This window comes from Bombyx mori, chromosome W (assembly GCF_030269925.1).
Source record: "Bombyx mori chromosome W, ASM3026992v2".
In the NCBI taxonomy this organism is placed as follows: Eukaryota; Metazoa; Arthropoda; class Insecta; order Lepidoptera; family Bombycidae; genus Bombyx; species Bombyx mori.
The window spans coordinates 6,192,974-6,217,105 of NC_085135.1; the positions used below are offsets into that span (position 1 = coordinate 6,192,974).

General features: G+C 44.7%; 1 protein-coding gene across 1 annotated transcript; it reads left to right on the forward strand.

The window, feature by feature from the left end:
• Positions 1-13,810: 13,810 nt before the first annotated feature.
• LOC134201715 (uncharacterized) lies at positions 13,811-15,064 on the forward strand. The gene is made up of 3 exons (XM_062676962.1): positions 13,811-13,928; positions 13,973-14,356; positions 14,946-15,064. Exons 1-3 carry the CDS (start codon positions 13,811-13,813, stop codon positions 15,062-15,064), a joined length of 621 nt encoding a protein of 206 aa, XP_062532946.1.
• Positions 15,065-24,132: the final 9,068 nt, after the last annotated feature.

Below are 24,132 nucleotides of genomic sequence, written 5' to 3' on the forward strand. Positions count from 1 at the left end.
GACGCGTTAGTCGATGATCTCGCCTTCGATATCGTCGCTCCGTTAACCCCGACTCACTACCCGCTAAATATCGCGCATTGCCCGGATATACTCGACATAGCGTTATTAAAAAACGTAACTCTGCGCTTACACTCGATCGAAGTAGTTTCAGAGTTAGATTCAGACCACCGTCCCGTCGTCATGAAGCTCGGTCGCGCTCCCGATTCCGTTCCCGTCACGAGGACTGTGGTGGATTGGCACACGCTGGGCATCAGCCTGGCTGAATCTGATCCACCATCGCTCCCGTTTAACCCGGACTCTACCCCGTCTCCTCAGGATACCGCTGAAGCCATAGACATCTTAACATCACACATCACCTCGACATTAGATAGGTCATCGAAACAAGTTGTAGCGGAGGACTTCCTTCACCGCTTCAAATTGTCCGACGATATTAGGGAACTCGTTAGAGCTAAGAACGCCTCGATACGCGCCTACGACAGGTATCCTACCGCGGAAAATCGTATTCGAATGCGTGCCCTACAACGCGACGTAAAGTCTCGCATCGCCGAAGTCCGAGATGCCAGATGGTCTGATTTCTTAGAAGGACTCGCGCCCTCCCAAAGGTCTTACTACCGCTTAGCTCGTACTCTCAAATCGGATACGGTAGTAACTATGCCCCCCCTTGTAGGCCCCTCAGGCCGACTCGCGGCCTTTGATGATGACGAAAAAGCAGAGCTGCTGGCCGATACATTGCAAACCCAGTGCACGCCCAGCACTCAATCCGTGGACCCTGTTCATGTAGAATTTGTAGACAGTGAGGTAGAACGCAGAGCCTCCTTGCCACCCTCGGATGCGTTACCACCCGTCACCCCGATGGAAGTTAAAGACTTGATCAAAGACCTACGTCCTCGCAAGGCTCCCGGTTCCGACGGTATATCTAACCGCGTTATTAAACTTCTACCCGTCCAACTCATCGTGATGTTGGCATCTATTTTCAATGCCGCTATGGCGAACTGTATCTTTCCCGCGGTGTGGAAAGAAGCGGACGTTATCGGCATACATAAACCCGGTAAACCAAAAAATCATCCGACGAGCTATCGCCCGATTAGCCTCCTCATGTCTCTAGGCAAACTGTATGAGCGTCTGCTCTACAAGCGCCTCAGAGATTTCGTCTCATCCAAGGGCATTCTCATCGATGAACAATTCGGATTCCGTACAAATCACTCATGCGTTCAACAGGCGCACCGCCTCACGGAGCACATTCTTGTGGGGCTTAATCGACCAAAACCGTTATACACGGGAGCTCTCTTCTTCGACGTCGCAAAAGCGTTCGACAAAGTCTGGCACAATGGTTTGATTTTCAAACTATTCAACATGGGCGTGCCGGATAGTCTCGTGCTCATCATACGGGACTTCTTGTCGAACCGCTCTTTTCGATATCGAGTCGAGGGAACCCGCTCCTCCCCACGACCTCTCACAGCTGGAGTCCCGCAAGGCTCTGTCCTCTCACCCCTCCTATTTAGCTTATTCGTCAACGATATTCCCCGGTCGCCGCCGACCCATTTAGCTTTATTCGCCGACGACACGACTGTTTACTATTCTAGTAGAAATAAGTCCCTAATCGCGAAGAAGCTTCAGAGCGCAGCCCTAGCCCTAGGACAGTGGTTCCGAAAATGGCGCATAGACATCAACCCAGCGAAAAGTACTGCGGTGCTATTTCAGAGGGGAAGCTCCACACGGATTTCCTCCCGGATTAGGAGGAGGAATCTCACACCCCCGATTACTCTCTTTAGACAACCCATACCCTGGGCCAGGAAGGTCAAGTACCTGGGCGTTACCCTGGATGCATCGATGACATTCCGCCCGCATATAAAATCAGTCCGTGACCGTGCCGCGTTTATTCTCGGTAGACTCTACCCCATGATCTGTAAGCGGAGTAAAATGTCCCTTCGGAACAAGGTGACACTTTACAAAACTTGCATAAGGCCCGTCATGACTTACGCGAGTGTGGTGTTCGCTCACGCGGCCCGCACACACATAGACACCCTCCAATCCCTACAATCCCGCTTTTGCAGGTTAGCTGTCGGCGCTCCGTGGTTCGTGAGGAACGTTGACCTACACGACGACCTGGGCCTCGAATCAATTCGGAAATACATGAAGTCAGCGTCGGAACGATACTTCGATAAGGCTATGCGTCATGATAATCGCCTTATCGTTGCCGCCGCTGACTACTCTCCGAATCCTGATCATGCAGGAGCCAGTCACCGTCGACGCCCTAGACACGTCCTTACGGATCCATCAGATCCAATAACCTTTGCATTAGATGCCTTCAGCTCTAATACTAGGGGCAGGCTTAGGGACCCCGGTAACCGTACTCGTCGAACTCGACAAAGAGGTCGACGTGCAACCTAACCCATGCATCAGCCCGCTGAGTTTCTCGCCGGATCTTCTCAGCGGGTCGCGATTCCGATCCGGTAGTAGATTCATTCGCGAAACAATTGCTCTTGAGTTGTTAGGTCTCCTTCGGAGGCGCTCGGGCAGTTGTTAGCAAATCCCACCCCTCTTGGCTGAGCCTTTGCTCGCCCACCTGTCCTGGTGAAACTGGAAAGGCCTTCGGGCCACCAGTAAACTTTCAATCATAAAAAAAAAAAAAAAAAAAAAAAAAAAAACATATACGTCGCGCGTGTCCGTAGTGGCGAGCCACGGAATAGATAAATAAGGTTGGAATGGTAATGTAGGCGGGGCAAGCGTGCCACAGTTATGATTATACAAACATAACTCGACCGATTCTTTCATTCACCGCGTTTAGTGCGCTTCGGACTACTTTGGCGAACAGATCTCCGAATTATAGTGCCGTGTTGTGCAATTATAACTTGTACAACAAAAAATCAGACCTCAAGTATAGAGCGAGGAGGTATATCTTTCGATCGGTAAGTCGAAATTACCATTTAATTACAATATTATTTGTCTAAAACATAAAAATATACTGAGCATTATGAAATTCCAAACATTAATAATATTATTGCAGCAAGTTATAAATAGCATACATTGCGCGATGTGTACTCGCCCAATGAACGCAATGACCCAGTCAGCTTCCAATGTACTACATGCATTGCGTTCTCTACACTTCAATCTTTGTAATTTCGGCCTTTGCCCTGATTGGCCGTGGTGCATTTTGTCGATAGTGAGGTGACCATGTGGTGAAATAAAATCATCGACAGAATTCTCGACTATATTTACATTTGAAATTTTTATTTTTTTTTTTGTCAGGAGGAAATCGCCGGACTTCCGCCCTTCACTGGGGATGGAGGGCGGGGCATGTCGGAGTCGAACCGACTAAAACCTCCTGTCTCTCAACAACCAACGTCCAAACCTCGCATGAGACAAAACTCATGAAAAGGCAAGTGGGGGAAAGTGAAGCGTTTAGTGCGGAGCACATCTCTCCCATCACCCTCCCCCTCGGGACGCCGGACTGGCGGTCGTCGGCGCCACGACCACCAGCCCTCTCGGTCGGCAGGCTATCCGAAGCCCGCCTAGATGGCACCGATTAGAATGGTCTATCCTACGGAATACCCCGCTGGGTCAGAACCAGCGTGGGTTGAGGATAGCCGGCCTTCCATCACCCGGATGCTCATGCATAAAACGCGTGCAGAGCAGCTTGCACGTCGTCTTCTTAGGCCCCCTTCGCCGGTCCCCAGGCCGGCATGTGAGGGAGACCCGAAACACTTAGGGGGCCAGGGCTTGGGCGAGATCCGCCTCCCTGGCCCCCGCTCGACGGCGGCGGGTCTGTGCGTCTCTCACGCGCCCCGCCGCCTCCTTCTGCGAGATGGTGCACTTGCAGAAGTCGAGCATCGCCTTCCACGACTCGTCGTCACCGAGCATCGATGCCACAACACTCGGCAACGACAAGTCGTTTCCTATTTTTGCGACGAGGACACGGCGCCACCCCTCCCATGCGGGGCAGGCGACGAGCGTGTGTTCCGCCGTGTCCAAGTCGCAACCACAATGGTGGCACTCTGCCGTCAGCTCGGCTCCGATCCGGTGCAGGAACTCACCGAAGCAACCATGCCCAGTGAGCACCTGCGTGAGCCGGAAAGTGAGGCGTCCTCTGTCACGATTCACCCAGTTCACAAGAACCGGGCGAATCGCCTCGACGGTCCTACGACCAGCCGAAGGATCGGCCAGCCGTCTGGACCATGACTCCAGCACGGACCGCCGAGATTGGGCCCTCCGCGCTCTGACCACACTGGGGCTGGGACGTGCCATGCCCCGGGCACGAAGGTCAGCCCGCCACTGATAGTCAGCGGCGAGCGCCTCCGCCTCCAGGACCCAAGGCTGCGTCCCAGCCAGTACACACGCCGCCTCGAAGGAGATGGTGCGATAGCCACGGATGACCCTGACCGCGATGGTGCGTTGCGGCCGTTGCAGCAGCTTCGCTACCCCCACGGCCAGGGACTGGCCCCACACGGGCGCCCCGTATAGGGCCATTGATCGCACCACCCCCGTATAGAGACGGCGCGTCACCTGGTCAGGCCCCCCCACGTTGGGCAGAAGCCGGCTTAACGCGCCGGCCACCCCCAACAAACGAGGGACCAGGTTCTGAAAGTGAGCACGGAAGGTCCAACGACTGTCCAGAATGAGGCCGAGGTACTTCAACTGCACCCCGACCTCGATACGGACGCCTCCAACCATGATATGGGCATCGACAGGTGGCACTCTCCGGGGCCTGTGGAACCACATGGCCTCGGATTTACTGAGCGCCACGTCGAGGCCCAGTCTCCTGATTTTGCCGACGACATGCGCCACCCCAGCGGTGACAAGACGAGCAGACTCAACAAAACTCCCCCCCCGGGCCACGACCAGCGTGTCATCTGCGTAACAGATTACGCTTAGGCCCGGGAGGAGGGCACCCCTCAGTACCCAGTCATACCCGATATTCCACAAAAGGGGGCCGAGCACCGACCCCTGTGGAACACCGCGCACGACCGGGAACCTGTGCACGATCCCACCGTGTCCGGTACACGTGACCGATCTGTCCTCCAAGTAGGAACCCACCAGTCGGCGAAGGTAGAGAGGCACTCCGTGTCTTTCCAGTGCCCCCCCTATCACGGACCAGGGCAGGGTGTTAAACGCATTGGCGATGTCGAGCGACACCGCCAAGGCCACCCCACCCCTGGAGACGGCTTCTTCCGAGAGAGCCCGTACGCGAAGGATCGCGTCCACCGTTGAGCGGCCCTCTCGAAAGCCATACTGCTCCGCCGACAGATCGGGTCCCACCCCGACCAGATGCTGAATGATGCGGGCCGCCAGAATGCGTTCCAGCAGCTTGCCCACCTCATCCAGCAACACGATGGGACGGTACCCGGCGGCAGTATCCGCCGGGCGCCCCTCCTTTCTCAACAGCACGAGTCTGCCCGTCCTCCACGATGAAGGAAACCGTCCCGACTCGAGGCAGGAGTTGTAAAGCCTCAAGAGTCGGTCTCCCAGGGCACCAAGAGCCAAGGCCCAAACCCGGCCATGCACGCCGTCCGGGCCGGGCGCAGTGTCCTTCGCGCACATTTTACGCACGGCCACATGGAGCTCCGCCCCCGTTATGTGGGGCACCTCAGCAGGGGTGTCGCCGCCGTTTTCCGACGGGACGTCCATAGCGGGAGCGACAAATCCCTCCCGCTCCTGCGGGAACAGCGCCGAGACGATGTCCCGCAACTGCTGAGGCTGGAGACGCTCCGTGATTGGGGGGGCCCATGGGCGCATTTTATTGCGCACCATATGATAGGGTCGCCCCCACGGATCCTCATCCAGCGTCTCCAAGAGACCCTCCATGTGTTGGTTCTTGGCTCTTCTGATGGCCAGCTGCAAAGCCCTCTGCGCGACGCGAAATGTGCCGTACAGCCGGGCCTCCACCACCGCGAACGCAACCGGATCGTTGCGCCGCGGCAAGCGACGGCGGCGATGCCTGGCGCACTCGCGCCTCGCCCGAACGCACTCCACGCGGAGCTGCGCGATTTCGGGCGACCACCAGTACACCTGGCGATTGGGAGGCCGAGGGCTGATCCGGGGCATCGATACGTCGCAGATGCGTCGCATCGTGTCCCGGAACCACCCCGCTTCGCCCTCGACCTCAACCGGATATGGACGCATGGGCGTCCACGCCGCCACCGTAGAGGCTTCCATCAGTAGCGCCTTATTCAGGCGCTTCAATGCCCACCTGGGGAATGACCGGGGCGCACCATGTGGGTAGTCCCCGTGGGCGTCCGCGACTGCGGAGCGGGCGAAGAGATCAAACCGAATATATCGGTGATCTGACAGCGTCTCCGCCCCCTCCAAAACCCTCCAGTCGCGGATACGGCGCGCGATGGCCGGGCTCGCAAAAGTAACGTCCACAATGAACTCGCCCTGCCACCGCACGCACGTCGCAACCGACCCTCTATTCAACAAACAGAGGCCGGCCGCGTTCGCCCACCTCTCCAGTAGCCTACCCCGAGCGTCCGAGCGGGGGGAGCCCCATGCGACAGACTTCGCATTGAGGTCCCCCACGAGAATCACTGGGCGAGGAGCGAGGCGGCGAGCAATCGCCCCGATCCTGCCCAGGAAATGCCCGAACTCGACGGTAGGCCTGTTCGGAGAGAAGTATGCGCCGATCACGACGGTCCCTTCCAGCTGCACTGCGACGAACCCTTGGCCCCTGGTCACCATCGCCAGGGGGGGGATCGCCGCGTCTCTTCTTATGACTATGGCCGCCAGGCCGCCATCGTCCCCAAACCAGCAATCATTTGCCGGGGGAACGAAGTACGGCTCGGCGACCACAGCCACATCTATTGACCACTCCGCCATGCTCTGAGACAGCATGTCCTGAGCTCTGGCGGAGTGGTTCAGGTTTCCTTGGAGGAAGCGATAGGTGCGGTCCATTACTGTTGGACCACATCCATCGCCCCCTCCCCTTCACCGCTGCCCCCGCTCTCAGGCACCGGCGCCGCAACGGGGATTACAACGTCGGCCAGTGCTCCTCTGGCCAACCTTCTCTTTTGCCGGCGCTTTGATTTCCGGCGCCGGATTCGTTCGGTGTTATCACCGGACGGGAAACACGCCTTGCCTCCCGCCCGGTGGTTTGCCCTGCGCCCGGCCGCAGCGCACAGAGCGCAGTGCGGGGCGACCGTGCAGGACGCGGCTTTGTGGCCCGGTTGACCGCAACGGAAGCACAGACCGCTGCGGTCAACCGAGCTGGTGCACCTAGCGAGGCCGTGCCCCGTGCTGAAGCATCGGAGGCATCGCCAGGCACGTGGTTCTTGGAGACGCACGTGGGCTGCTATCCAGCCCACGCGCAGTCTCCCCGGATCCCCCGTCGATCTTCCCGGTGGAGGGGTGGCCAAAGAAGTGGCCGCCTCCACAGGGCAGCGCGCCCACGCCGACCTGGCCCCGGAGTACCCTGAGCGAAGTTCGCCCACGGTCACGCTTTCCGGGGCACATCCCCCCTGGGCGGCTATTGCGGCTGCCACCTCCCTGCCCGCTGCCCGTCGCACAGCCTCCTTCATCCTGGCAATTGTTGCCCCCCCCAGAATACGTGGGGCAGCGTGCTTCCACTGAGGTAGAAGCACGGAGGGATTCTCCGCCCGACTCGCGGGCGGTACCCTCCTGGGGTACTAACTTTGTACAATTGTCCATCATCATGAAATTTCTTTTTTTTTATTAACCAGGGGTTTGGTCCCCTGGGATCTATGACACCCTCGGGACTGGAAACCCTCCAGCCATACATCCCATCGCCGGATGTCGAGCTTGGGATTGGGGCATTTTTGAAGAGGTTTGCGTCCTCGCGGCTCCGACCAGTAAAGGCAGGAGCCCCCGTTCCCCATGACTGGGGTTTACGGCTTGGCCGACGGTGGCCGAAGCCTGTCCGTCGCCCACAACGCGGTGTGGAGCCACGCCGGCGAGCCGGTACCTTCCATATCTGGAAGGCTTTCCCCTGTAGCCAAAGCCGGGGACATGGCAACCCGCAGCCGGAAGACACCAAAGTGCCGCCGGCTCATCAGGCTCCCGAGAGCCAACCCCTCATCCCCTAAATGCCACACTTTGCCAATGCAAAGGGCGTGGGGAGAGGGTCCCTCACTCTCTCTCAAGGCATCCCCCGCAGAACGCGGAGGCGGCTGCGGAGAGCTGGGCGCAGTTCTCTTGGTCGCGGCGTCCGACACAGATTCCTCTGCACGCGATTTTAGGGACGCACGCTTAAGCCCCACCGCCACGACAAGGCGGAACTACATTCGGTGGGGAAAACATGGATAATTTTTGCATTATTTTATATTTAATTAATGATACCTAGTATATTCTTAGTGAGACGTATTTTGAGTAAAATAAATATGTATTATTATTATTGAATTATTATCATTGAATTAATGTGAAGTTATAATATAAAGGGACATGTAGACCTCTCATTTACGGGTATTTACTATATTGTCTAAGACGTATTAAAATAAATAAAAAATAATACGTAGTAAAATGCTATTTGACTTATGCAGTAAATTAAAAATTTTAGGTTTCCTAAAGAACCTAACGCCAGGGAACAATGGATTGACGTGACAGGTAGAGGAAACTGGAGACAAAGACGAGTACTATTTGCTCTAAACATTTTACTGAAAATGATTTTACCATAAAAAAATCAGAATACACTTAGTTTTGAAAAATTCATTCGCAATTAATAGCAAGCGCCAACTGCTTAACAAATACGTTTTATTCCAGGAACAGTGACTATTTGTAATTAATAAAAGTAAAATAGTTTTCTTTTTCAATATTTATTTCATGTTTAATTTTCTCCATTCATTCATCAGATAATTTATCGATAAAGAATATCGATTTTATCAAGCACTAGCGTGTAAGAACATTTTTATTGCCTTTTTGCGTGTGTGAGTGTGTGTTTTGTGCTAGTTTGCGAACGAATATCTGTCCTGAGATTTATGTGTGGGTGTTTTTGTTGTGTGCGAAATACTTGTAATCACAGTATGTGTATGTGTAGAGATTAAAATAGTGGGGATGAAGCGGCGACACTGGTTCTAATACAAAATTAGAGCAAAGGCCTTTCCAACCTTATTTATCTATTCCGTGTGGCGAGCCAACTGATCGAACTGCACGGCCGGCAGCGGAGCCGCTCCATCGGGCCGCGGGCGCCGAGGATGCGTAGCCACCACTATATATATATATATATATATAAAATTTAACTGCTTGTCCGGAAATAATATTATTTAATTTAACATAAAATATATTTTAGACTAAATACAATAACACTATACAATAAAATAAACTTAAAGCTACACAAAATATATACACGCCACATCACCCCCCTCCAGAGACCGTCCTACGGGCGATAACAGTTTGGGAATCGTACTTTACGACCAGACCTCGTCGTTCTGATGTTGCTTCTCTCAGTAGGTGAATTGGTGGTGGGTATTGGTATGTCCGTGTTAGTATGCGTTGTTGCTGTATTAGTATGTGTAGTTGAGTCGTGTAGTGTGTAGGCTGGCTTAAGTCGGTCTATAGAAACTGTAACTCTTTTGCCATTGACAAGGAGGTTGAACCCCTTGTCTCCTCGTTGCACTACCTCATGTGGTCCGGTGTAAGCCGCTTTTAAGGAACCTGTTACACGGCCTTTCTCAAACTTCTTTTTAAAAAAAAAACACAAAAACTTTTCACGACTAAACTGTCTTTTATTAGACTTAACAATTTTACAACACTATTGTTGACTTCTCAAACTTATGTATGCTCGCGACGGCTTCCAGATTCTAACTGGTTTTCAATACGATTTGATTTTACAAGAAAGCTAAAAATGATGACTCTAATGGAAAAACACAGTGAGCTCGTAAACGAGCTGATTAGGGCAAAGCTGCTTTGTAGAGTAGTGTGTAACAGCTCCCCCTTTTTGACGAAGCTTCATCCTCAATAAGATGAAGCGTAGTTAAACGAAAATAATATAAAATTTGAGGAGTCATTACAAAATCATTAAATTGAAAATAGAAAATAAAACAGAAAATATTGAAAATTCGTTCTTAATAATATTTATGAAATTAAGTTAGGAATTAGTATTAAAATTAACATTACAATGTATGTTTAAACATGTATAAAACATTCAAAATTAGAATTAGAAAAATTAGAATTAGAAAATTATATAAAATATTATTCATGTTTAATATAAGTATATTTTTTATTTTTATTAAGTGATTAAATTATTTTATATTTTGTATTTTGTACCGTATGTTCCATGGGGAGTGCTCTGAGGAATTGTTCGAGATGATACCGGCATCTCGTTTTTACCATCGCACCGCCCGCCACCGGAGTAGAGTTCATCCGTACTCCGTAAAGTCGTCGTGGCCTAAAGGATAAGACGTCCGGTGCATTCGTATATAGCGATGCAACGGTGTTCGAATCCCGCAGGCGGGTACCAATTTTTCTAATGAAATACGTACTCAACAAATGTTCACCATTGACTTCCACGGTGAAGGAATAACATCGTGCAATAAAAATAAAAACCCGCAAAATTATAATTTGCGTAATTACTGGTGGTAGGACCTCTTGTGAGTCCGCACGGGTAGGTACCACCGCCCTGTCTATTTCTGCCGTGAAGCAGTAATGCGTTTCGGTTTGAAGGGTGGGGCAGCCGTTGTAACTATACTGAGACCTTACAACTTATATCTCAAGGTGGGTGGCGCATTTACGTTGTAGATGTCTATGGGCTCCAGTAACCACTTAACACCAGGTGGGCTGTGAGCTCGTCCACACATCTAAGCAATAAAAAAAAAAAAAAAAAAAAAAAAAACCTGGAGCCACTGCGGTCATCCACAGTGCGTTTCCAGAGATCTTTTTTGCCACGTACCATCCGGCTATGGAATGAGCTCCCCTCCACGGTGTTTCCCGAACGCTATGACATGTCCTTCTTCAAACGAGGCTTGTGGAGAGTATTAAGCGGTAGGCAGCGGCTTGGTTCTGCCCCTGGCATTGCTGAAGTCCATGGGCAACGGTAACCACTCACCATCAGGTGGGCCGTATGCTCGTCTGCCTACAAGGGCAATAAAAAAAAAAAAAAAAAAAAAAAAAAAAAATTAGAAATTTAGATTTCTGTTTGAAGAGGATTGATCCTTATTATAAATAGTAGATTTATAATTCTGCTTCTGCCTAATTGGCAAAGATTGTATAGACATTTTATCTTCATCACTGGATGGTATCTCAGTCATCTCGATAGAATTTGAAACTTTAGATTTTTTATTGGTTGATTTTGTGTTATAACATCCGTTAAATATTTGAATACAACATACATAATTGGACGTTTTGTTTTTAAAATATCTGTAAATCTTATACATTAAAAATAGAAACAAACACACGATAAGGATATAAGTAAACGTAGAATAGTATGAGCCATATTTAATAAAATGAGATTGTTTCTCAATATTGTTTAATTCATTTTCTAAATTGTCCATTTGGTGCGTCGCATATTTCAAGGAATCTAGATTTATTTTGCTAATAGAGATTGGCGACAAATGTGGTAAACTTTCATTAAGTATGTCTCTCTTACAACAATCATCGGATGTAATATCAAAGTTTACATTTAAAGGAGATTTAATAATAAAAGAGTAAGAATTCGTTGGTATAAGTTGAATGGTCTTAGAGTAACCGATACAATTGTTTGTTAACTTAAGAATTCCTGTTCCTTCGATAGAATAATCATGGATGACATCATTACATTTGATAGTAAGTTTACTTTTATTTGATTGAACGTATATCCATTTGTTATTTAGTAGTTTTTGCCAAATATCAATTTGACCATATAAAATTTTAGAAATACATTCAGAGGGCAATGAAAGAATAACCTCTGTTAATAATTTAGATTCACAATTAGGATTACTTACACTTGAGTATATAGTTATTGATTCACATATAGAATAGTTATTGTTTATCATTTTAAAATTAATTATCAAAATTATCCAGCATAGCATAATGCAGTCTATCGTCACTTAAAGCGATGTACGAGTTAGACGGTTTAATTAAAGCGAAAGTGCGATGTGACTCATCGTGAGGTGTAGGTAAAGGTATGTTTTTATAAACAACGAACTTGTCTGGAGTTATTAAAGGAATTCGTAATACGAATATGACTTTATTATTATAGAAATAAGAACTAAGCTTAGAAACATCGATCAATGAATGAATATTTTGAATATTTAGGGTGACTGGAAAGTCTAACCTTTTATTTATTTGATTGCTATGCTTAAATAATTCGTTATAAAGATCTAAGGGACTAATTACGCTAGGGTGTAGGATGTTAACCTTCGAAAATAATATAGAACTTAATGTAGTGTCTAGAAAATTTGAAATAGTTAGTAGAGAACTTTCGATAATATTAAGTAAATTATTTAACTTAGAATTGTACAATAATAGATTATCAGTTTTTGTAATTTGGGAACATATTTCGTTCATTTTATTTATTTGAGAATTCAATTTGATCTCGTTTTGATTAAGTTTGTAGATAGTCGTATTAAAATTATTTATAGTAGACTTTATTTCTGAAAATAAACACATAGAATAAATTTAGACGTAGAAGTTAGATTGTAGCAGGTTTAATATCGTTGGTATGATATTTAATTTGTTTACGACCTACTTGTAGGGTCACGTTATGCTTATTGGGAACTTTAGTAATTTTGTAAGGGCCTTTCCATATGGGCGATAGAGCTTTTCTCAATTTATGATGGTGTTTTAAATATACCATATCACCAGCTTTATACAAAATTTCGCGAGAATTGGTATCATAGTATTGCTTAGACCTTTCTTTACTGTTAATAATATTTTGTATCGCTTTTTCGCGACTAAAACGCATTCTATATTGTAATGCGCGAATATATTCATTATAGGTTGTGTTACTGGTGCTTTCATATAAAGAACTTGGAATGGACGGTTTGTAACCGAATAATAACTCGTGTGGAGTATAATTAGTAGTGCAATGGGGAGTAGTATTATAGGCTAATATTGCAGTAAATAAATAGCAATGCCAATCGTTTTGATTTTCATTAACGAAAGACTTTAAATATTCTTTTAAAGTAGCGTGTGAGCGTTCCAGAGCTCCGTTTGTTTGAGGATGATACGGAGTTGCAAATAAAGCTTTTACTTTTAAGATTTCAGTTAGTTGTTTAAATAATTCTGACGTAAAGCAAGTACCTAGGTCAGTTAAAATGGTTTTTGGAAAACCGAACAAAGACATTGTGGTGACTTACACATGATTGCGTAGTTCACAAGTCTTTGTGTGAACGGCGCGAGGTGCGCCGTCGCAGTTTCCTGCGCCAGTCGTCCGCAGACCTCTGACCGCGAAGCTCACGTCACATTTACTCGCACACGCCTGTCTCGATTGACTAAGTTTATGTTGAATGTTTAGTGTGTATAGTTTTACGTCTCCTTCTTTGCCTGGACTTTTTCTTACTGTTTGCTGTAAACTATTCAACTGTGCTTGTGCTTGTCGCTTTTCTCCTTCTGATCGTTTTTATGTAATAAATTGCTGTGTGTGTGAAATTGGACATAATCATTCCGGTAACGGATCTAAACCCCATATTGTCTGAACCAAGACTCACACAGAAGACCCCATAACTGGTGACCCCGAGAAGAACATTCTAGCAAAATGAGCAGTGAAGATAGTGACACAACTCTTTCGCAAACTACCCCACACAAAAAAATATCGAAAAATGAAGTACCTATTTCCGTTGATCCATCCGGTAATCCAGCGGAACTTTTTCGGGTTGGTGTACGGATACCGCCTTTCTGGCCGGAAAAACCATTAATATGGTTTTGTCAAATAGAAGGCCAATTTACCATGGCAAGAATAACTGACGATTTAACTAAATTTTACTACGTGCTTTCAAACTTGGACAGACAGTACGCGGTTGAAGTGGAAGACGTCATCACCTCACCACCGGCTACAAAAAATATGAGTACCTCAAAAGCGAACTGATTAAGCGGCTCTCCGTGTCTAAAGAGAAAAAGATAAAACAGCTTTTACAATCAGAAGAGTTAGGTGACCGTAAGCCTTCACAATTCTTACGACATCTACGACAACTAGCTGGACCTACAATACCAGACGATTTTCTGCGGTCCATATGGACAGGCCGTCTACCAGACAACCTACAAACTATCATCGCGTCTCAGATGACTTTGTCTCTCATTGAACTGGCAGATCTGGCTGACAGAGTCCATGACATCGCACCTAGTGCACCTCAGGTGGCAGCAACATCTTCAAGAGAAGACTCGGCACTGGAAATCATGGCTCGACAAATAACCGAACTAACAAAACAAGTCAGCGCCCTAACGATGGAAGTGCACACCCGGTCCCGTTCTCGCAATCGTCAGCAGCTCCACGATCGTAGGCGAACCCCTACGAGAAGATCCCAGTCCAACTATAAGCGGTTCCCCCTTTGTTGGTACCACTTCAAATTTGGTCAACAAGCAAAGACATGTATCCAGCCCTGTGATTACACACCATCGGAAAACATTCGGGGCAGTCGATAATGGCGACTGAAGATTGCCCATTAAACACCGGTCGCCTCTTCGTGACGGATAGAAGATCACGTCTTCAGTTTCTGGTCGACACCGGAAGTGATGTTTGCGTCTTTCCTCGCTCTGCGCTTCGTCAACGACGGGAAAAGACAGAATACGAGCTATGCGCGGCCAATGGTTCTACGATTAACACGTACGGGTACATTGAACTTAATCTCAACCTAGGCTTGCGTAGAAATTTTGTGTGGCGTTTTACAGTAGCTGATGTAACTAAAGCTATCATTGGAGTAGATTTTCTGTCTCATTTTAACCTTATCGTAGACATACGCAATAAGCTTTTAATTGATTCTAGTACCAAATTGTCAACCGTAGCTCCTTCTGCTGTAACTGATAGTTTAATATCTAGTGTAAAGGTCGTAACCGGCAATTCTAAATATCATATTTTGCTTTCTAAGTTTCCAGAGCTAACACGACCGGCAGGCATATACCATACACCAAAACACAACACAGTTCATCACATCCGCACCACACCAGGCCCCCCGGTTGCCTGTACTCCTCGAAGACTGGCACCTGAAAAATTGAAGATTGCAAGATCAGAATTCGAAGCAATGTTGGCTAACGGCACCACGCGACCCTCTGAGAGTCCCTGGTCCGCACCACTACACCTCGCTGCTAAAAAGGAGAACGGTTGGCGACCATGTGGCGACTACCGTATGCTAAACGCTCGCACGATACCAGATAAGTATCCGATTCGCCATATCCAAGACTTTGCGCATAGCCTATCTGGCTGTCGTGTATTTTCCACCATTGACCTGGTTAAAGCTTTTAATCAAATACCGGTTTTTGAAGACGATATACCAAAAACAGCGATAACAACCCCGTTTGGACTCTTTGAATTTCCGTACATGACGTTTGGGTTGCGAAACGCAAGTCAAACTTTTCAGAGGTTTGTCGATGAGATGACACGTGGCTTAGATTTCTGCTTCCCTTATATCGATGATTTTCTCATATTTTCCAGTAATGAATCTGAGCACCTGGAGCACCTACATCAGCTTTTCATCAGAATGAAAGAATATGGAATGCTCATCAACACTGCAAAATGTGTCTTCGGTGCATCGGAGGTAGAATTTCTTGGCTACCATATTGACGTGAATGGAACAAAACCTCTGGAAAGCAAGGTACAAGCCATCAAAGAATTTCCTGTCCCTAAAACAGCTAAGCAGCTTAGAAGATTCTTGGGCATGATAAACTTCTATCGTAGATTTATCCCCAAAGCTGCAAATATTCAAGCTGCTCTAAGCTCCTTGCTGACAGGTTCTATAAAAGCATCACATCCAATTGAGGTGACGGGGGACTCACTAAAGTCATTTGAAGACTGTAAGAAAAGCCTTTGTAACGCAGCTTTACTTGCTCATCCTGACTGTGATGCCAGGGTGAGCTTAGTGACTGATGCGTCTGACTTTGCTATTGGTGGAGTATTACAACAGCTGAAGGACGGAAATTGGCAACCTCTGGCATTCTTCTCTCGTAAGTTAAGCCCATCGCAACAAAAATATTCACCTTACGATCGAGAGCTTTTGGCAATTTACGAGAGCATCAAATACTTCAGGCATTGGTTAGAAGCAACAACTTTTACCATCTATACTGACCATAAACCATTATGCTTCGCATTCCATCAGCGGAAGGCAAACTGTAGTCCACGTCAGTATAGACATTTAGATTACATATCACAGTTTTCGACTAACATACAACATATATCCGGAAAAGATAATGTTGTGGCTGACACTCTTTCCAGGGCTGGTCAAGTTGAAGAACTGCAAAATCCTGTCAATCTCGAAACATTAGCCAAAGCGCAAGATACGGACACTGAACTAGTGAATTTCTTAAGACGGCACACTTCGTTACAACTCGTGAAGCTAAATATACCAGGAAGTCAAAAACAACTGTACTGCGATGTCAGCACGCCGACTCCCAGGCCTCTGGTGCCAAAGCACTTACGGAAACAAATATTTGAAAGCTTGCACTCATTAAGCCATCCCGGTACAAAGGCTAGTGCTAAACTAGTAGCTGAACGATTTGTATGGCCTTCACTCAGGAAGGACTGCCGTGACTGGGCTAGAGCGTGTTTATCTTGCCAACGCTCAAAAATAAATCGACATGTTTGCTCACCGTTAGGCACCTTCGATTTACCAAAAGCAAGATTCAATCATGTACATCTAGACATCATTGGACCGTTACCTCCTTCCGGTGATTACAAGTACTGTTTAACAGCAATTGATCGTTTTACCCGGTGGACTGAAGCTATACCACTGACTGATATTACGGCCGAATCAGTAGCAAAAGCCTTCTTATCGGGATGGATTGCCCGATTTGGTTGTCCCACTGACATCGTCACTGATCGCGGCAGACAATTTGAATCAGCACTATTCGAACAACTTTCCAAATTCATAGGGTTTAAACATCGCAAAACTACCAGCTACCATCCTCAATGCAATGGTCTCATTGAAAGGTTTCATCGGCAGCTGAAGGCTGCTATTACATGTCATGCCGACATCAACTGGACCGAAACTTTACCAATCGTGCTCCTCGGCATAAGAAGTGCTTTTAAGGAGGACATTCAGTGCTCGTCAGCCGAATTACTATATGGTGAACCCCTGCGCCTACCAGGAGAATTTTTTGGTCATAAAACTGACAAGCATGACACGGATATAACTGATTTTTCAGCCCGCATCAGGTCATTTGCCAGCAATTTACAGCCAGTCCCAACATCACATCATTCTACCCAGAAGATATTTATCTACAAAGATCTTGCATCTTGCTCGCACGTATTCGTCAGAGAAGACGCAGTCAAACGTGGATTTCAACCGGCGTATAAAGGCCCCTACAAAGTTATTAACAGAGACAACAAAGTGTACAAGCTGTTAATAAACGGAAAAGAGATCAACGTTTCCATAGACAGGATCAAACCAGCTTACTTATTAGATAGCAACACAGAAAAAATACCTAAGCAACTCTATGATGAAAAAGAAAGTCTGGAATCGCCGCGCTCGTCTCACAGAACAAGATCGGGTAGAAAAGTCACATTTCCAGACTACTATCGCCCATCCTGAGGTGGTCTCTGAGGGGGAGTGGTGTGGTGACTTACACATGATTGCGTAGTTCACAAGTCTTTGTGTGAACGGCGCGAGGTGCGCCGTCGCAGTTTCCTGCGCCAGTCGTCCGCAGACCTCTGACCGCGAAGCTCACGTCACATTTACTCGCACACGCCTGTCTCGATTGACTAAGTTTATGTTGAATGTTTAGTGTGTATAGTTTTACGTCTCCTTCTTTGCCTGGACTTTTTCTTACTGTTTGCTGTAAACTATTCAACTGTGCTTGTGCTTGTCGCTTTTCTCCTTCTGATCGTTTTTATGTAATAAATTGCTGTGTGTGTGAAATTGGACATAATCATTCCGGTAACGGATCTAAACCCCATATTGTCTGAACCAAGACTCACACAGAAGACCCCATAACATGAAATGTACGATATTACGAGCTATCTCCTCACTAGTAGAAGTAACCATAGGGTAAGCACTCGTGAATTTGGTTAAATCATCTTGTAAAGTTAGAATAAACTTGAAATTTTGAAAACCTGAGTCGGGCAAAGGGCCTACGACATCTAAGGCTAACCGCTCAAACGGCTTAGTAGATGTAGACGTGATCTCCATCGGAGCTTTATTTGATTTACGTAGAGGTTTGTTAATTTGACAAAGTTTGCAGCTTTTTACATATTGTTCAATATCAGAACGCATACCTTTCCAATAGTACATAGCTTTAATGCGCTTATACATGCGTTGTGATCCTGGGTGACCAGCGATAGGTGAATCGTGGTTTTCCTTTAAAATTTTAGGGACTTCTATTGGAGTCGGATAAATTAATTTATTTTTATAAATATGTATTTTGATATTAGTATTATGGAAAACGTAGGATATTATATTATAGACTTTCGTGTAATTTAATTTAGAGAATGGGTCTGAAAAATCTGGTAATGCTAAATCTGTGATATTTTCACACTCTATTAACATATTTCTTAGTTTAATTAATAAATTATAAATATCTCTAAAATGAGTCTCTTCGTAATGATGAACTTTAGTGTATAAGAAGTAGAAAGTTTTATTTTTATTTTTAATACTTTTAATTGTAAGAACTTCGCGTTCAGAATTTAGTAACTCTTCAGTATTTTCGAGTTGGTTTAAGATATCCTCGCAGTGAGGTATAGAACAATCAAAATCTAATGAAACTGGGCAAGCGATTGTATTAAACTTAGATAAATGTAGACTTTCAGTACATTCTTCGATAACTGTGTCTGATGTTGGAAGTTCGTTTATAAATTGAAGTTTAAAATATTTTTCATAACTAAGATTGTTCAAATTATTTATATTTATAGCGTTGATAGGGCAACGAGATAAAGCATCGGCGTTAGAGTTAAGACGACCTTGCTTGTAAACTATTTCATAGTCATACTCTTCGAGTTTAAGACGCCAGCGAATAAGCCTACTACCGGGGTCTTTTACATTAAATAACCACACAAGAGGTCTGTGATCTGTTACGATTTTAAATTTGTTGCCGTATAAGTATGGCCTAAAAGTTTTAACAGCAAATAAGATGGCTAAAAGCTCTTTCTCAGTGGTGGAATAGTTGCCTTCGGCTTTGTTTAAAGTACGTGATGCATACGCTATTGGTTTATCCTTGCCTATTTGACCTTGGGATAAAATTGCGCCTATGGCGTAATTACTTGCATCTGTAGTAACATTAAAAGGTTCTGAAAAATTTGGATATTGAAGTAGAGGGGCAGTAACTAGTTTTTCTTTTAAGAATTCGAATGCGTGTTGCTGTTCCTTGTTCCAAAGGAAGTCAGCATCCTTCTTCAAGAGGGAAGTAAGTGGTTTAGTTAACTTAGAGAAGTTTTCGATAAAACGGCGTGAATAACCTATGAGGCCTAAAAATGATTTTATCTCTTTAGGATTTTTCGGAATTGGGAATTGTGAAACGGTCTTGACTTTTTCGGGATTTGGAGAAACACCTTTATCGGTGATAATATGGCCAAGATAAGTGACTTCGTGTCTTAAAAATTCACACTTGTCTGGTTGGAGTTTGAGTTTGAATTGTCGAAATTTATCGAATACCAATTTTAATTTGGTAATGTGCGAGTTAAGATTTTGGCTGTACACGATACAATCGTCCAAATAAATATAACAATGGAGGCCTTGTAGACCTGATAGAACAGTGTTCATAAGACGTTGAAAAGTAGCAGGGGCATTTTTCAACCCAAAAGGCATTCTGGTGAATTCGTAATGTCCAGACATGCTCGAATTAGTGCTAATTGTAAAACCTGTTTTTGGGGCGTCCTGAGCGCTGGTTCGTAATTGGTGAAATCCGCTTGTAAGATCCAGCGTACTAAAATATTTCGAATGACCCAACTGGTCTAGAATATCTGTAATAAGAGGTAGCGGATAAGTCTCTGAAACGGTAACGTCATTAAGGCGTCGGTAATCTATAACGATTCTCCATTTTCGTTTACCGGAAGCGTCCATTTTCTTGGGCACAACCCAAACCGGAGCGCTCCAGGGTGAAATAGAAGGTCGGATGATGTCTTGTTCTAACATCTTACGAATTTGAGAATCGACCTCCTCTTTGTGACATTCAGGAAAACGATATGACTTAACGTGGATAGGAGGTGCGTTGCCTTTATTTATGGTGTGCTCAATAGCACTTGTGAAAGTTAAAGGTTCACCTTCGATGTGAAAAATATCTGTATATTGTGAACAACACTCTAAGAAAACTTTACGCTCTTCATCATTTAAATGAGAACATCGGATAAGACTTAGAACTTTGTTAATACGATCAGATTTAGAAGTTACATTAGAATTAATATTAAAACAAGATTCGTAATCAAAACATTCGCGCTCGAGAGGCGTTAACGTTACGTGATAATCTTTCACTTCGATATCGCTCTCTGTAGTATTTAAAATAGAAATATTTATTTTATTATTTTGTTTGATCGTAACTATGCAATTAGCGACATAAACACCTTCACATAAGGTATGATCTAGAACAAGAGCTTCGTTATTACGATAAAGCTCGGGCACGTGATTTGACACGGTGCATTCAATGACGGCTTCGGAACGAGCCGGAATGATATAAGTTGGTTGAGTATAAATGATAGGAATAGAATGATTCATTACAGATAAGGATTTAGAAAAATAATTGATGTTCGATTTAAAATAATTGCAAAAATCGCTACCAATAATTCCATCGTAATTATTTAAATTAATATCGTCATTTGTAAGGTGAAATTTGTATTTAAAAGTTTCGTTATATAAATTAAATTCCATTTCGAAAGTACCTAATGTTTCAACAGGATTTTCTGAACTATTAATCCCTTTTAATTTCACGATTTCGTTCGAGAGATTCGGGACTTCTAATAAACTTGATCCTTTTATAATACTTATGGTGGATCCTGTGTCAACTAGGAAACATAGTTTTTCAGAGGCATGTTTAGAATTTAAGTAAATATGAGGTAAAGACACCTTTTTACTGTAATCGTTAATTTCGTACATAAGTTTAGATTTAGGATTTGTAACTAAGTTAGAATTAGGTAAATTATTTTTTGAATCCGGACTCTGAGTAAGGCCCTGATTTTTGTTATCATTCGATTGTCTTGATTGAGTCGTGAATTTAGAATTAATAAAATTAGAATTGTATTGATTGGTTTTTGAATTTGAGTAAAATTTTTTGTTTGTTATTTTATCATTTAGTTCTTTATCATTAGTCGAACTCGTCAATTCTTTTGACTGAGTCGTGAATTTAGTAGAACTCAACTCTTTTGGTCGAGGTATAAACTTGGTAGAACTCAGTTTATTTGGCTGAGTCGGGAAGTTAGGAGAACTCAATTCTTTTATTTGAGTCGTGAATTTAGAAGAACTCAATTCTTTTGGTTGAGTCGTGAAGTTAGGAGAACTCAATTCTTTTACTTGAGTCATGAATTTAGAAGAACTCAATTCTTTTGGTTGAGTCGTGAATTTAGAAAATTTAGTATAAGTCGTGTCTTTATGATTTTGATTGGATTTCGAAGGACACGGCAACGAAATCCGATTTAGTTTAAATTTTCTTGTTCACACGGTTGCGCAGGTGCAACACGAGACCTAATATACGAGTTATCGTTTTGCGCGGAATTTGCGTTTTCGCGGCGATTCTCGTTAAATTGACGCTTGCGACATTCCGTAATCGTGTGACCGGTTCTTTTACAATAATTACACGTTTTAATATAAGAATTATTTGAATTAGGTTTTTGATTTTTATTAAAATTATTTTGATGATGAATTTGGAAAACGTTTTTTGAAAAAGGTTTTTTATTTTTAAAACATTCTGAGGAAGTATGGCCCGCTTTGTTACAGACTGAACATTGTTTTTGGGATCTTGTGTTAATTTTGTATAAATTGAATATTTTTTCCTCATCAATGGCATATTGTATGGCGTCACTGAGGGTTGTTGGATTTTTACAACGAACTATATTAGATAGTGATGGATTTAATCCCAATAAAAATGTGTTAAGGGCAAGATCCTCCATGGCTGCGGTTCTGCCTAGAAGCTCCCTTTCGTCCTTACAACTATAATGAATATTAGAATGAATACGTGTTAATATTTGTTCAATTCTTAAGGAAAATTTAGTCACATCCTCATTTAATAATTGTTTACAATGTTGCAAATCAGAAAGTAAATGAATGGAGTGTTTTTTCTCTCCAAAGGTTGATCTTAAAAAGTTTTTTAGTTCCGTCCACTTAGTAAACGTTTTTAGACTACATGCGACTTGGGCTTTTCCTTCTAATTGTGAGATGATAAATTTACATAAGACAGGCTGTTGATCCGAACTAGCTAAGGACATTGCATTGTCACAATTAGTTAAAAACGCGGGGAGTGATTCTCTGTCCCCATTATAAGTTTTGATGAATTTGGTTAAAAAGGATAAGGTAATTTTGTCCGTCATTTCGCCTTTCTTTGAAGATTCCGATTTGACTGACATTTAGGTTTGAATTATGATGTGCTGGATAAAATTGGAATACAAATATAGCACTTGAAATACAGGTTAGAATTAAATATAAATTTAGAAACTTAAAATTAAGATTAAGGAAGTTTGAAAATTTTCGGAGAATTTGAAGTGTAGAGCACTCACAGAAGCACGCCGTACCGCATTGCCTCGTCACGAGCAGGATGCTGGTAGTTATGTTCTGGATGCTGATTGATGGTGGGTGAGTTAGAATTGGAAGCAGCTGGTCTGTCGTCTCTGTGCGTCACGTCGCGGCTGGAGCGGGCTCACGCTTAACAGCGGAGGCTTACCGTCGTCCTCTTGAGTTGTGTTTAGACGCAGGCTTGTCCTTAGGGCAAGGCTTACTGTCGGTCGTTCTTGAAGTTTGATGGCTCGGATTCGAGATACCAGAATCTTTGACGGTCTGTCTCAGATTTCTTCTCTGGTATCCCACTTCTGACACCAATTTGTTACACGGCCTTTCTCAAACTTCTTTTTAAAAAAAATCACAAAAACTTTTCACGACTAAACTGTCTTTTATTAGACTTCACAATTTTACAACACTATTGTTGACTTCTCAAACTTATGTATGCTCGCGACGGCTTCCAGATTCTAACTGGTTTTCAATATGATTTGATTTTACATGAAAGCTAAAAATGATGACTCTAATGGAAAAACACAATGAGCTCGTAAACGAGCTGATTAGGGCAAAGCTGCTTTGTAGAGTAGTGTGTAACAACACCCAGCCAGCGACGAAGGCGCGGGCACATGCTTCCGCCGTGATTTCTTCAAGAGGGTATGCCTCAGGCCAACGAGTAAAACGGTCGATGACCGTGAGGCAGTACCTAAAGCCACCTGAAATCGGTAATGGTCCCACGATGTCCATATGGACATGAGAAAAGCGTTGGGAAGGAACAGGAAAAGTAGAAGTGGGTGATTGGGTATGGCGGTGGACTTTGTTTTTCTGACAATCTGTGCATTCACTGACCCACTGTCTGCAATCTTTCTGTGCTCCAGGCCAGATAAACCTCCTCGTAACCATTCTTGCAGTGGCTTTTGCACCTGGATGGCTCAGTTTATGAAGCGCGTCAAAAATAGGTTTCCTGAAAGCTACTGTCATATATGGTCGTGGATTTGGTGTGGAAATATCGCAGTAAATTTCCTTGTCGGAGTCTGATACTTTAATTTTCTTCAGATCTAGTGCTGAACCTTTCTGTAGCAGCTGTTGTAATTCTAGATCCGAGTCTTGTGATGCTGCGAGTGCGATGTAGTCTATAATGCGACTAATTTCCTCTATGCGGGAGAACGCGTCAGCTACAACGTTTTGGCTTCCTTGGATATACTGGATATCCGTTGTAAATTGGGATATGTAGTCCAGATACCGAAATTGCCTTGGAGAGCATTTTTCACGATTATGTGAGAAAGCAAATGACAGGGGCTTATGATCCGTAAAAACTGTGAATGGTCTTGCTTCTACCATATGGCGAAAATGGCGTATTGCGTTGTATATAGCCAGCAGCTCACGATCATATGGGCTATACTTCTTTTCTGCAGAAGAGAGGCGTCGTGAAAAAAAC

Bases quoted from the DNA above. Each gene is read 5' to 3' on its own strand.
- LOC134201715 (XM_062676962.1), top strand. From the start codon at position 13,811: ATGGCAAGAATAACTGACGATTTAACTAAATTTTACTACGTGCTTTCA. The intron at 13,929-13,972 runs GTACCTCAAAAG...CCGTGTCTAAAG, and splicing joins ACCGGCTACAAAAAATATGA to AGAAAAAGATAAAACAGCTT. The intron at 14,357-14,945 runs GTAGGCGAACCC...TTGCTTTCTAAG, and splicing joins TCGTCAGCAGCTCCACGATC to TTTCCAGAGCTAACACGACC.